The sequence below is a fragment of the Nomascus leucogenys genome, chromosome 22a, assembly GCF_006542625.1.
Source record: "Nomascus leucogenys isolate Asia chromosome 22a, Asia_NLE_v1, whole genome shotgun sequence".
Classification (NCBI taxonomy): Eukaryota; Metazoa; Chordata; class Mammalia; order Primates; family Hylobatidae; genus Nomascus; species Nomascus leucogenys.
This window is the reverse complement of record NC_044402.1, coordinates 59,738,767-59,753,907: the sequence shown is the minus strand read 5'-3', so window position 1 is coordinate 59,753,907 and position 15,141 is coordinate 59,738,767. Positions and strand designations below refer to the sequence as shown.

The window sequence follows — 15,141 nt, the reverse complement described above, 5'->3', positions numbered from 1 at the left end:
GCAAATTGACAGCAAGTATGTTAAAATAATACTACTGCCCTTATATAACACTTTTTAATTAAGACAAATGATTGACATTTTATTTAATAAATTATCACTATACCTTTCCCATCAAAAAGTCAACATCTGTACACATTCTTCAAAGAGCAAGTAGATTTAAGGGATCCAGCTCTCTAGAGATGAGTATTTATGCAAGCTTTATGCTCCATCTTTTTTAGCTCAAGTTTTCCTTTCAATATTTTCTAGAACATACATTTAGCAGAATTAAATTAAATATTAAAATATAGTCATAAGGGAATGGGGGCTAAATGATAGCAGACATTCATGAGTGAAACCCTGAATAACTACATCTGTTTCTCCAAGGTCTTGAAATTGACTTTTAGACACAGTCCTAAAACCTAGGCAAGCAGAGTTCCAAATTATTCTCAGCTTTAACATTTGACCAGGTCCACAGTTTTCTATAAAATGCAAGGTTTGAACTGTCTCATATCATTTTAAAAATTAAGGAGTTATCAGCTCTTACATCAAAATTCTCAAAAATAGAAATTGTGTCTAACAAAAATAAGATTCATATTTTGACTTCAACATTAACCTATGATCAGCTTCTATTTCACAGTGAAATAAATACGAAATTGAGTAGAGAATTTAAAAAGTGAATGCCAGACTCTGTACACCCAGTGGGTTACAGATGTATGAAAGTGGTGGCAGAGAGCCACTCCACTTCCTTCAAGGTCCAAAAATATTTGGAAGGAAAACTCAGAAGGAAAAATGTCTGACAGACATGTTCTCTTTGGGGCTTCCTGCCTCATTGTTTGCCAAGCTTCCTAGACCCTATTGCTTCTTAATAAAGTTCACCAAAAAGACTTTATGAAATGCTGATTTCATAGAATAAAACTTGTGTTAAAGGCGTTTTTATGTAGTTGAAGTTTTCTGCCATCTGTATTTCTCTACTTCACAAAATCAAGGAAGCGTGACTTGGAAAGTTATAAGCGTAAGGTGACATTTGAGGCGCTTACTATTGGTGGAAAAAAGAGCCTGAACACTGAATCCTAAACCGGAGACCATAGCTCAGACACTGCAACAGAGAAGCTGCTTAACCCTGAGGGGATCATTACACCCTTCAATGTTTCTACTCCTTCTCCTGTAAAATAGAGTCACGTGAACATGCATATTGTGCACTGTGTGAATTAACTTAATAGAAACACAGATACGGAAAAGAAATGAAAAGTTGGAATCTGATTTCTCTGATCTTTACAACAGCAGCCAAGAAAAGAAACAAATAGGCTTTCAAATTTTCTAAAAATGCCACCAGGATTTAAAAGTAGGCATTATAGTCTAATACGAAAAAGACTAAACAAGAACTACAGCTACTAATTTTACTACTCAAAGATACATTCGATGTAATTAAATACATATTTTGCCAATCAGAAAGGCAGTTAATTTGGCTAAACTCACCTAAAGTTTAATACCAGAAATGTTGGCTATATTTACTTCTATAAACATTTAAAGAAGACCTAAGTGTTTATATACTTGGGATAATAGAAAACTAAATAAAATATAGCCACACCCCTTAAAAAGACCTCAACATAGCAGTGCAAATATTATACATTTAATAAAGAGATATTTCATTCTATTCAACCATATTGTAAAGGCAACATGGAGAAAACAAGGATGGGTATCCTAAGTACTATAAAAGTATTGACGTTGGCCATTGGGAGAGGTGAAGGATACAAAAGAAATAGTCTCAATACTTGTAAAAAGTCAGTGAACCTCCAAACTCATCAAATTTGAAAGAAAATATATAAAACAATTTATAAGATTATGGGGTCTTAAAATTATTTTTGTAAAGCGATAGATTAGATAGATGGATGAATATCGATAATAGTTATACTTTTATAGGTATACATACACACAAACACGCACACACACACATAACTAAATGAATAACTCCCATGATTTTGCTCTGTCAATTCCACCAAAATCGTCAATCATCTTACTCTGAACAGGAATGCCTTCTCTCTATCCAAATCCCACCTGACCCTCACAGCCACCTTCGCCACAAAGATTACTAATGTTATCACTAATTGAATTAAGCCGAATTAAAACAAGTTTACAGGCTTGTGTTTTTAAATGAATCGCAAGAAAGAATTACAGGGAAAAGAAATTAACATGATCTAAATAAACAGCAAAATGGAGAAATGAGCTTTCAAAGGAACACAGCAATGAAGAATGAAAATGTGGTCTGGGCCATGCCCTTGAGATAGAAGCTCTAGGCGTTCTGTTTCTCATAACACTTTGTCCCTCCTCTTCCACAGTGATACTTACAGCCCTGCTAGCATCGGAGTGCCAGAACCCAGCTCTTCTTCTCTCTCAACCAGGAAAGTAAACCTCAGTTCCTTGTACTAAAAACGTGTTTGGAACTCACAGCTCTGGTCCCTTCATTATTGCTTAGAAACCACAGCTTTTATTTACTTATTTAATTTTCAGAGAGTTTTTCTATTCTTTTTATTACTTGGCAGTCATATAAACTATATGGGGAGAGAAACATTTTAAAAATAAAAACCTCCATAAATCTAAATAATTCTAAAAATGACCTTCACATAAAATTATTTTTAAGGTCTGATTTTGGAATGAATGTTTTGGGAACAAGATTTACTAATCGGTATTATTTTCTATAGGAAAAAAATGTAAAAATTGGCTTATAAATATGTCTATATCTGAGAGAAGAAATTAAAAACACCGAGTTTTCATTTAGGACTAAATTCTGATCACTTAGAAAAAGGGAGATTGTCCAAAAGGGAAGATGGCAACCTACTGGCAATTTAAAGATAATTTCCTGCTTGCGGAATGATAATGAATGATTAGGCTCCACCCTGTAGAAAAATAATCCAATGTTCAGAAATGGTCTCATTTAAATATGTAATTGTTCATGTGAAAGATCATAAAACCAAACATCTATAATCACAGGAAGATAATCTTGATTCCTGAGGAAGCTAAGTATATTAATAAATAGTGCAAATTCTGTTTAAAGGCATTCAAGTTTACTTATATTTTAACTGCAGTTTCAACCAAACAAAATACTTCAGGAGTTACACTGGGCTCACCTAGGCTGCTAATTTGCAACTCCTACGTGGACTAACAATACGTAGTCAGAACAATGGTAGGAAGCTGGGATTCTAAACTTTGTTTTCATTATTAGGGCTTTAAGCAGGCTGGACAATCCCTTTCAAATCTGAATTTCTATAAAAATGATAGCCTCCAAATACACAATTTTGCTTTATATCTTTTAAGAACTATGGGTCATATGAGAGTAACCCATGAAGTTATGGGTGTGCACAGTCTAACCCCTTGGTTGATTAGGGGAAGTAAAATGAAACACACACACTCACACACACACACACACACAAACACACACACACAGCTAAACTTGGAAGGGGACAGACACAGAAAGAAGAAAGGGTCAGGGAAAGTTACAGCACAGAGTGAATAAGCATAAAGAAAGCCAGAAGACTTGGAGGAGCTCAGTGCTAATGAAAAAAACAAGAACATAGAGTAGGGGGAGGGAAGGACGTGAAAGCCAGCTGGAATCTGAGAAAGCAAGGAATACAGGAGCCAACAGAAATCCAAGGACAGAAAGTATTGAAGATTGAAGGGAACAGGAAATTTATTGGAAACCAAGTTGTTTTTCCTTTTGTATCCAATGCAATTCTATTCCAGGCAGAACTCTAGTCTCAACCTCAAAAAGGATAGAAGGGAAGTCAAAACTCATAGCAGTCTTTTTTTCATGGGCAGGAGCCAGGAGCTCTGGAAAGACAGATTAGAGGAAACGTGACCCTTTGACAGCAGATACAGGGATAGAGGAGTAGCAGCACCATCCAACACAGTGTTTACTAAAATTGGGTTAAGTAGAAATAAACATAATTGGGCTCCAAATCAGAGCTACTGAATCAAAATTTCCTCTATATTTAATAAACACTTTAGGTGACTCTTATCACAAGAACAGTTTAGGAAGCACTGGTATCATGGCAAACATCGCAGGCTTTAGAACTAGAACTGCCTGAGTTAAAATTCTAGCTTACTAGCTGTTGATCTTAGGCACATTTTTTTAACCTTTCTGAACCACAGTTACCAAATCTGTAAAATGGATGATTGTAAGGATTAAATGAGTTACTGGATATTAAGCAGGGAGTGCCGGGTTCATATTGAGCATTCAGTAGTGGTAGCTGTATAGCTACAAATGTCCTTATAACAAGCAACTCATACTAAATAACATATGTGACTTGATTAAAAATAAAAAAACAAGGAGGGCATAACACGGCTATATCTCTGATGAAACACCAAGGAACACATTTGCCAATGGCACAGAGACCAAGCCGCACTCCCCTGGGACGCTGGCCTTGTTCTCAGCATGCACTAGCCAGCCACTTCCCTTCAGGAATCAAAATGTGAACAACCTTAAGCTTTCCTTCAAAAGCGCATGTAAGTCAAGTCGGAAAACATCATTCTCAGTAAACTATCACAAAAAACAAAAAACCAAACACCGCATGTTCTCACTCATAGGTGGGAATCGAACAATGAGAACTCATGGACACAGGAGGGGGAACATCACACTCCGGGGACTGTTGTGGGCTGGGGGGAGGGGGGAGGGACAGCATTAGGAGATATACCTAATGCTAAATGAGGAGTTAATGGGTGCAGCACACCAACATGGCACATGGATACATATGTAACAAACCTACACATTGTGCACATGTACCCTAAAACCTAAAGTATAATAATGAAATTTTAAAAAATAAAATAAAATAAAATAAAAAATAAAAGCTAGATTCTCCATGCTACAGAGATAAGGACTCTCTTAAAATGCAATAAACCCAGGACTTGGCTGAGGGTGAGATACCCAAAAAGACTCACAGCCACCTCAAGACTACTGAGATTTACTCACTTGATAAGCCACCTTATTTTACAGTCCAGCTTTCTTTAGTCATTTCCCAATATATTATTCCCAAGAATCGTCTACTCCTTCTGTAGAACCCTACATAGTTCTCTGACTTTCCTGTTACAGTAAGATTCAAGTCTTCTTTATTTTTCCAGCTGTAAACTCAGCTTCATACCTAAAAAGTTCTACCACATTTCCCAATATATTATTCCCAAGAATCGTCTACTCCTTCTGTAGAACCCTACATAGTTCTCTGAATTTCCTGTTATAGTAAGATTCAAGTCTTCTTTATTTTTCCAGCTGTAAACTCAGCTTCATACCTAAAAAGTTCTACCACATTCTCAGCCTCTTTACTGAACATTCCTATGATCTCCTGGCCTTAAATGAGGTCTCAATTACCTTTGAGAAGGAGGCACCTCTCCTGTAACCCTCTCAAGGAGAGACTGTTTAGTCTCCTATTCTTTGCTTAGAGACTAGAATTAAGGATGGCATCTTTAATTTCCATTACTTCTTGAAGACTCCCATTTCTTTTCACTAATTTAAAAGGCCCTGCTTTTGGAATCTACGTGATTTGGCCATATAGTCTTTATCCCTGCTTGATGATTGGTATCCTTTATATATCAAGGCCATTAGAACTTATTTACCATCATTCTCTTCATCCCAAATCCTGACACCATTCAGCAGTTTATTCAATGTCCTGGTGGACGTTCCATCCAATATTTGGTTTTCAGTGAAATTCACTGGACTTTTACTCCATTCTGACCATAAGCTATATGGCCATAAAAGGGGCTCATTATTGTTTGTGGCAGCTCACCTATTAAGTCTGTGACCACAAATACTGTATTAGTCCATGTTCACACTGCTGATAAAGACATATCTGGACGAGCTAAATTATAAATAAACAGGGGTTTAATGGATTCACAGTTCCACATGGCTAGGGAGGCCTCACATCATGGTGGAAGGCTCATCTTACATGGCGGCTGGCAAGAGAGAATGAGAGCCAAGTGAAAGGGGAAACCCCTTATAAAGTCATCGGATCTCATGAGACTTATTTACTACCACAAGAACAGTATGGGGGGAACACGCCCATGATTCAATTATCTCCCACCAGCTCCCTCCCACAACGTGTGGGAATTATGGGAGCTACAATTCAAGATGAGATTTGGGTTGGGGACACAGCCAAACCGTATCAAATACCTATCCTTTTAACTTTCTAACTTTACTGTGTTCATGATTAAATCTTTAACCTCAAGTAAAAATTACAAGTCTTTGGAACTCCCTACCTTCACCTCATCTGTTAGATGCTTTACATCAGCAAAACGAATCTTGAGAATGGTAATATGCCTGGTACATGTTATTTGAAGGATCATGGTGTAACAATTAAACAATCTTTTTCCCAAAATAAGTGAATTCATTCTTTAAAATATATATTTTGCTCTAAACAATAGTATTGATTTAAATATAAAATAAGAATGCTGAAAAGGCATAAACAGCCTTAAAAATAGAAAATGTAAAATGGTGAGTAAGGCTGATAGATATGGCAGAAAGTAGGATAAACATAGTAATAGATCAAACGTGGGGAGCAGTGGCTCATGCCTGGAATCCCAGCACTTTGGGAGGCTGAGGCGGGCGGACCACGAGGTCAGGAGATCGAGATCATCCTGGCTAATGCAGTGAAACCCCATCTCTAGTAAAAATACAAAAAAAAAAAAAAAAAATTAGCTGGGCATGGTAGCAGGCGCCTGTAGTCCCAGCTACTCGGGAGGCTGAGGTAGGAGAACTGCGTGAACCTGGGAGACGGAGCTTGCAGTGAGCTGAGATCACGCCACTGCACTCCAGCCTGGGTGACAGAGCAAAACTCCATCTCAAAAACTAAAAAATAAAAAATAATAGATCAAACATGATTAAAGGTAAATTCATCTAATTAAAGCTAGAGAGTAATCATATAAGCAGCTTATAAGACATACATTTAAAGCAAAACAATAGAGAAATGGGCAGGTATAGTCTTAAAGCATTTTTTAAAAAGATTAAAATCAAGTGAGCTAAATATTTAAAGAAAATTAAAATACTGATGTAAAAAAAGTAGAGAAGAATTTTTTCAAAGAATAGAAAGTTGCTAGCACATCATCCATATGCATAAGCAGATACAAACATATACATATAGTCAAGAGGATAAACAAGGCTACAAGATACTTCTGAGTAAAGTGATAAACTGTAGGAAGACTTATAGAGAGAGAAAGAGAAAGAGAATGTACCCAAATCAGAAAGAGGCAATGCAAAAGATGAGATTGAAAAGAAAAGTAAATAATAATAAGAAAATACTTTTACCAACTTTATGCTAATAAAATGTAAAGATTTGATATACATTATGCCAATAGAGGTAAAATATTATAAAGGAACTACTTTATTTAACAAACTTTACTAAACTATTTTATTAAACTATCAAAATTTTATTAAAGTATATTACACATAAAGAGGGAGTAAATAGTACATTGTTCTTCAAAGAGCAGGTACTAAAATTGGGCATAATATTACTTTTAACATTATTTAAAATATATATTCATTACCTTTATAACTTGTTCTTCATACCAAAAACCATTTGGAATAGTCATTTTTTCCATACAATATTTTTCATGAGGCAGATAAACTTTTTATTCTTTCTTTGTAATTCAAATTGGTAATCTGAATAGTATGTATGCTACTATACATATATAATGGAATATAACAAGTTCAAGTAGTATGGTAAATGAATATATTTTTACAATTTAAACTCAATTGCACAATTGGCATTTTTAAATTTAATTTCCTTATTATATAATCTTTCAATAATGGCTGACTAGCTTGTTCACAACAAACCTCTCACTGACAACAACTATATTAGTTGGATAAAATATTAATGAAAAACACTTGCTTAATAGTCTCAGAAATTTAGTTAATGAGTATTTCAGCAGCCAATATACTATGCAGGAGAAAAAAATAAAGTGGTGAGCCCAACAGTCAGCAGAACCTTTGTTTTTGAGGCATTTGCCAATTCTGTATGAGCAACTGAGAAGCCAAAACCATCAGATCTTCCAGGAGCCTAGCAAGGCTGGAGTGGAAATAGTTTGAATTCAGGTCTCAGCAAGGAGGAGCAACCCTGGTAAACATTTTAGGTTTTAGTTAGGACCTCTGAATGACTGCAGAATACAAAAAGTAAGGATGAAGAGAAAAAAGTCAAGCCCTCACAAGTAAAGTAGGCTAAACCTCATATCAGGTAAGCACTTGATTAGCTTAATATAAGTTATCTCTATGCTTATTGTTTGATAACACCAAAGAGAAATCCCACCTGAGAAGGACAGTATTATTCAGAGTCTCAAATTATGTCTATAATTATTTTCATACCAGGTGTCTAACATATTATTTAAATTTTGTAGGCATACCAGGAAGGAAAATACATAAAAAGACTAATTGGAAATCTGGATATTGGAGTTGTCAGACATGGGATCTAAAATAATTCTAATAAATATTCAAGAATTTATAATACGATAGAGAATCACGGCAAAGAACTGAAGCCTATCTTTTAGAAATCATAGAAACGCTTTAACTCAAAATATAATAACTGAAATTAAGAACTCAATAAAATAGATTAACAGCAAATTAAACAAAGCTGAAGAAGAAATTACTGAAATGGAATATAAATGAGAAGAAAATATTCAGATTGAATATGGAGAAGAAAAGAAAGAATGAAAAAAATGAATGCAAGAAATAAATAAGGTACAGAGAAAGTTCTAATATTCTTCATATTGTAGGCCTAACTGGAGAGGGTTTAAAAGGAAACAGGAAACAAACAACGTTTGAAGCAAAAATGGTTGAAAAGCTTCCAAAATGTGAAACCCAACAAACATCAAGTCATAGATCCAAGAAGTGTTGTACATTATTAGCCAGATGAATGCAAAAGAAAGTATGCCTAGATATGCCATAGTCATACTATTAGAAACCAAATACAAAAAGAAAAGAATGAAAGATAAATTATCATCAAAGGACCAAAAATAAAACAAATCGCTGATTTTATTGTATCTGGCTTCCACTGTATCTGTTGAGAAATCTGCATTTTGCACTGCTATCATGTCTGTTAATTTTTTAGATAAAACTTATGTTTATAGTAAATATTCATTTATGCTTATAAACATCATATATGTGTGTGTATATATATACATTAGTGTATATGTGTGTATGTAATTTCAAACAAAGAAAAACTGAAAAAAATCAATATTAGTACTTTTTTTACTAAAGAAAATATTGAAACAAATACTTCTGGTTGAAGGAAAGTAATCTGAGGAAAAAATGGAGATGAAGAAAGGAATAAAGAGAAAAGAGAAAATATGTGCACAAATATAAATGGATATTGACTGTACGCATATGTATTGTAAATACACCATATAGATAATAAGTATATGGAAACAAAAACGTAAAAGGCAGAGGACAGAAAATGCAGTTAAAGAGTCATATTTGCATTTTTAATAAGTTGTAATAGTACTAATTTATTATTTTAATAAGCCACGGTTGTATGTTGACATCTTATAGATAGCAATTAAGAGTATAGTAAAAAAAATGTATATCACTGACATGTCAATTCAGGGGGAAAATGAGAAATTAAAATGCTACATGATTTCAAAAGAAGCTGGAAAAGAATAAAAAATGGTAAGGAGACAAATAAAGAATACATGAGACAAATAGAAAACAGTATGATGGCAGTTTTGTCCCTGTCTGAAAATTCCTCCTCAATCATCCTAAGATATTTAGTAAATGTACTAACAACTACATAGTTGCAAGCCAAAAGTATAAAGATACATTGTCATCTGATTACATTTAAGCAGAAATATAATATATTTAAACTCCAGAGACCCTTTAGCACCAAATAACTTTACACTGAATCATAATTTTTGCTGACAGCAAATGTAACATAAGGGATCAGAATCGAATGTAAAATAACTATAAATTTAATCTCACATAATCTACTATTTGATTTTAGAAATATAATAGGTTTGAAGCATTATTTATATTAGCATTTAGGTCTCTGGAAATTTTATTTTTGCAAAAGGGCATTAATATGTGAAGAGATTTAGTTATTGCTTAAGGAACACTTGAAAATCAAAGGTGGATCGCTTCACTAGGAAACTTAAATTTAATCAAAACTTTAAAACATAGCAATTAAGCCAGCTTCATTATACTCTTTTTAACAGAGACAACTACAGAAAATAAAACAGGTCCTAAGAGATAGCTTGAATTACAGAATGAGCAATTTCAACCTCTTGGTCTATTAAGGGAATTTTCTGCAAAACCATTGTCATTAGCAAAACCAGAGATCCAAATAATGTAATTAGTGGACCTGTGATAGAATAAGCCTTTCATTCATATTTATTCTTTTTATATTTGACAGTACACTGTTAAACTTCTAATACGTATATGTGTATATATGCATACACACAATATTTAATTTAAGTCTAATAATTCGTCAGGGATATATTATCTCAAATATGTAAGCTGAAAAATTAAGGTCTGACCATGCTCTTGCACACACAAAACCATGGAATAAGTTGGTAGCAGAAAAATATCGAGGTTTTCAATATTCTATTGCACACACATAATTATTTCAAAATACAGAATTTTCTTTTTTTTAATTATTATATTTTAGGTTTTAGGGTACATGTGCACAATGTGCAGGTTTGTTACATATGTATCCATGTGCCATGCTGGTGTGCTGCACCCGTTAACTCGTCATTTAGCATTAGGTATATCTCCTAATGCTGTCCCTCCCCCCTACCCGCACCCCACAACAGTCCCCAGAGTGTGATGTTCCTCTTCCTTTGTCCACGTGTTCTCATTGTTCAATTCCCACCTATGAGTGAGAAAATGCGGTGTTTGGTTTTTTGTCCTTGCAATAGTTTACTGAGAATGATGTTTTCCAGTTTCATCCCTGTCCCTACAGAGGACATGAACTCATCATTTTTTATGGCTGCATAGTATTCCATGGTGTATATGTGCCACATTTTCTTAATCCAGTCTATCGTTGTTGGACATTTGGGTTGGTTCCAAGACTTTGCTATTGTGAATAGTGCCGCAATAAACAAACTTGTGCAAAATACAGAATTTTCTATCTGTTCTAACTACAATCAAATTATTTCATATCACACGAGTCAGGTTTATTCATGATTCTCTCTGCCAGATTCAACAATAGAGAATTAGTTAAGCTCTCTGCTGTGTTGACAGCCTCCAGAAACCATTTTTACCTCATCTCTCCATTAAACTACTATGAGGTCCTATGAGACAAAAAGGTAAGAGAAAAACAGTAATAATATTCAACGATTGGTGCTAAGACCAAACTCTATACCATGTCCCCATTCTCACTGATTTTGTATTCACTTAGCAAATATTTATCACGATGCTACAGTGTGCCAATCATTTTGTTGGACCTTGAACAAATGCTAAGAAGAAGTTCACGGGCTTCATAGGCATGTGATGCTTATGGCCTATAAGGGAAAACATTAATTCATTTGTTCATTCAAAAACTATTATTGGCCATAAAAAATGAACCAGACATTCTGATATGTGTTGAGAATCCCGTGATGAATTGCTTCCTTATTTTACTACACTTAATATCTGCAAAGCAATTAAATATCAAGTAATCATGAAAATAAATATATAATGTATATTATCTACAATAGGTTACTATGCCATAGAAGTCAAACAAAAGCTGCTGGCATGGAGAGTCTGGGAGAGATTTCACGAGAGGGTAACATGCAAGTCTAGGGCAGAAGATTACTTAGAAGTTAATTTGTTGAAAATAATCTTCCTAGCCGAGAGGAAAGTAAGCAAACACTGTGGTTCCAGAGGGAACACAATTTATTAGAGAACTCAGAGAAGGCCACTGTGGCTAAAGTGGCAAGAACAAAAAAGAATAGCTTAAGATGATGTTGCTGAGAGATGCAATGAAAAGATCATTTTAGGTTTAGAAAACATTAAAAGTTTTGGTGTCCATTCTTAAAAGCAATGGAAATTCATAGATGGTTTTGAAACAGGGAAATAGCATTATTTTATTTGAAATAGGGAACACTTTCCAACTAGCTATATAGACATTGGGTTGAAGAGGGATTCCTGGAAAGTAAGAAAACTACTGCAACAGCCCAGTCATCCAAATGAGAGATAATGCCATTTTAAAATTGATTGGTGCAGTGAAGTTGGAAAAATAGATTTGAAAGAAATTCAAGAAGTAAAATTGCAGGACTCAGTGATACTTTGGGTGTGAGGGAAATGAAAGAAGATAGTTTCTGGTGTACGGCTCGTAGAACTGAATAAATTATAATGGCATTCCCTGCAATAGGAAATATTGGAGAAAGTCCGGTGTTGGAAGGAGTAGAACATTAATAAAATTTTGAAAATGTTTGAGTTTGAGTTGCTTTTGAGATACCCAAGCGATGATGTCAAATGAGCAGCTGAACATCTGGACTGGAATTCAAGAGAAACAGGGGAATGTAAGTCTAGAAAACACTGGTACACAAACAGTAACCAAATCAGTGAGTGTAGATTGTCACTCACACTCACACTAGGAAGAGTGTAGATAGTGATGGGGCATCTGGATATTTACCCAGTGGATACAAGCCACCGAGCCTGCCAAGGAGACTGAGAAACCAGTGAAGGTTTGTTAGAACAGAAGTCTAGGAAGATAAAGTTCAAAAAGCCAAGTGTCAGATGTCAGTGCTGCTGTGAGTTCAAATAGCATGAGATAGAAAAAATTACAATTCAACAGTATTGGAACTAAAACAGAATTATCTTTAAAAATTCTTGAGAACACAACTCTGGAGGGAGCAAAGGGCTGGACTAAAAAAAAAAAAGATTTTTAAAATCTGTACTTGAGAGACAAATAAGAGTTTTCTAGGCAAAGCAGCTGGTGGGTAAAAAGACAATATTTAGAGAAGCCCTATTATTTCTTCAGAACAGGCCAAAAAAGTCTTCATTAAGCTGATGAATGCCCCAGAATTTTATTTCTCGGGAATCCTAGTCATTTTCATTTAACCTGCTTCCATATCTTAGCAGGGCAAATAAGACATCCTTACCTGCAGCCAATCTTCTATCATTGTCCATAAAACTCACAAAATGTGTAAATCAGAAAATAAAGAGGGAGAGAAAAATATAATATTCACTCAAAAAGAAAAGTCATATAAAGTCTCAGACTTATAAGTTAATGGTTCCTGATTAAATAACAGACTGAATTTAAAAAGTCAAGAACATTAAGATAAAAGTTACATCAGGAAGGTCAAAATAGAAGGTAGGAAAATTAAATAGACATGTTCACATGTGGGAAGATAAAGGATAACTTTTCACCTCTACCACTGTCATCAACAGGTTTTGAGTTAGATGACCATGGCCATCTTTTAAGTAATGAGAAACAAAATATCTTCTAAAGAACACAAATGCTGAATTCCAATTTGTAGAGATAAGATTGCAGTTTCACATATGATACACTAAACTGAGAATACACAATAGAAAATGAATATTTTATATTAGAATAGTTGATTTAAATCCACATGGTACAATTACGCTTAATGATTAAAATATTACAATAACAGAAGTTATTTTGTTCACTAGTCGAATCAGAAATAATCTTGTATCCAGCACCTGTAATACAACAAGAAGTCCTCACAGTGCTCCTCCTTTATTCCATGTTTCAACATTTTCATAACAATTATCAGTTATTTAATATTTTGTGGAATTTTAGATTTTCAGCTTTTTAAAGGAAAAAGTTAATTTCTTTATACACCTTTTCTTTATTTATCTGACACTGTTTGACAGTGCATTAAATCACAAGTATATGAATAATATTAAATTGCCTATTGTCTTAACATGGCCTTTCAGGAACAATGTGGGAATAAATTTTAGTCTGCAATTGCTGTTATTTACACTTTCTTTCAAGTTTGTTGAAGCACAAATACATTCGGGATAATTAATGTTCTGATGGATTATTTCATCCTACTATGTCTTCTTAACCTTCTACCGGTTTCATTCCTTTTTCTGCCTCACATTGTGACAAATTTGTAGTCTGTTACACAGTACAAGGAGCACTGAGAATAAGGGCGGTACCCTTGAAGGGATACCTATGAATACAAATTGTATTACGTAATGCATCCCTTTCCAGGAAAACACAGAGAAGGAATTCTTTTCTTTAGGCGACCAGCAAATGGTCACAGGCAGGGATTTTGCTGGGTCTGGTCTGTAGAGGCGGGTCGATACATTTACCGAAGAGAGATAACGGGAAACCGTTTAAGGGGTGCGGCCTAACACGACAGAACTGCTGCAGGAAGGGTCCTGGGGTGAGGAGGTGACATAAAGGGAGGAGGGCACCAAGAGGCTGCAGGTAGAGAGGCTGGCTGTCAGTGCGCATGAGGGTGGGGACACCCTGGGCCGCGAGGTGGTACCTGCGCGGGGTCGAGCGCCCCTGCCACTGAATCCCCGATCCAGAGATGCTCCCGGAGAAGCTGCTGGTAGCTGAGGCAGTGCTTCACCGCGGATGGCACATTCCCCATGGCGGAGCCTGGGGCGGCAGTCGGCGAGGGGAGGGAGACTGGAGGAGGATGAGGGGCGGGCACCGCGCTGGGAAACTGCGCCAGCTCGGGAGCGCGCCCCTCCGGTGCACTGGCTGTGAGGAGGCGAGCTGTTCTGCGCACTGCGCAGCGCCGAGAGGGCGGGGAGCAGGGCGTGGCATGTGGCCGCGCCCGGGGCAGCGGGTGCACGGAGCACCTGAGGGAATAGACAGAAATGCCGAGCACCTGAACAGGACAGAAAGGAGCTGAGCCAGAGGACGCTCAGGGGTGGCTCATTTTCCGCGCTACACTGAGCGCCCAGGGCTGACTGTATCTTCACGTGCCCACCTACTTCTCACCTGGCTCAGATCACGTGTAGAAGAAAAGGGGTCTAAAATAAAAGGAAAGGGCATGAGTGTTTGTGTTGATGAGTTCGTTCATTCCCAGCTGCAGCCTTGGGTGCTGAAGTGTAGATTTGCCCACCGTTGAGCTCACGGAGTTTATGCTTTATAACAATAAGCTCTATTTAAAAATGTTTTTGAGGCAATCAGCAAGGTTAAAACATATCCAACAGTCTAATAAAAAGGAAAAGATAGTCTTAAATTAGGTTAGATGTCGGAGGTACTCTCAGAGGTACGTTCCTAAATG

At 35.9% G+C, this 15,141-nt stretch overlaps 1 protein-coding gene across 1 annotated transcript in view; it reads right to left on the bottom strand.

Moving 5' to 3' along the window:
* The window catches only part of HMGCLL1 (3-hydroxymethyl-3-methylglutaryl-CoA lyase like 1), a 191,798-nt gene extending 177,150 nt beyond the window's left edge, over positions 1 to 14,648 (bottom strand). Inside the window, exon 1 of the mRNA XM_003254124.4 lies at positions 14,389 to 14,648. Coding sequence (XP_003254172.1) covers positions 14,389 to 14,496 — 108 coding nt within the window. The 5' untranslated portion in view covers positions 14,497 to 14,648. The remainder of the gene's footprint in view (positions 1 to 14,388) is intronic.
* Positions 14,649 to 15,141: the final 493 nt, after the last annotated feature.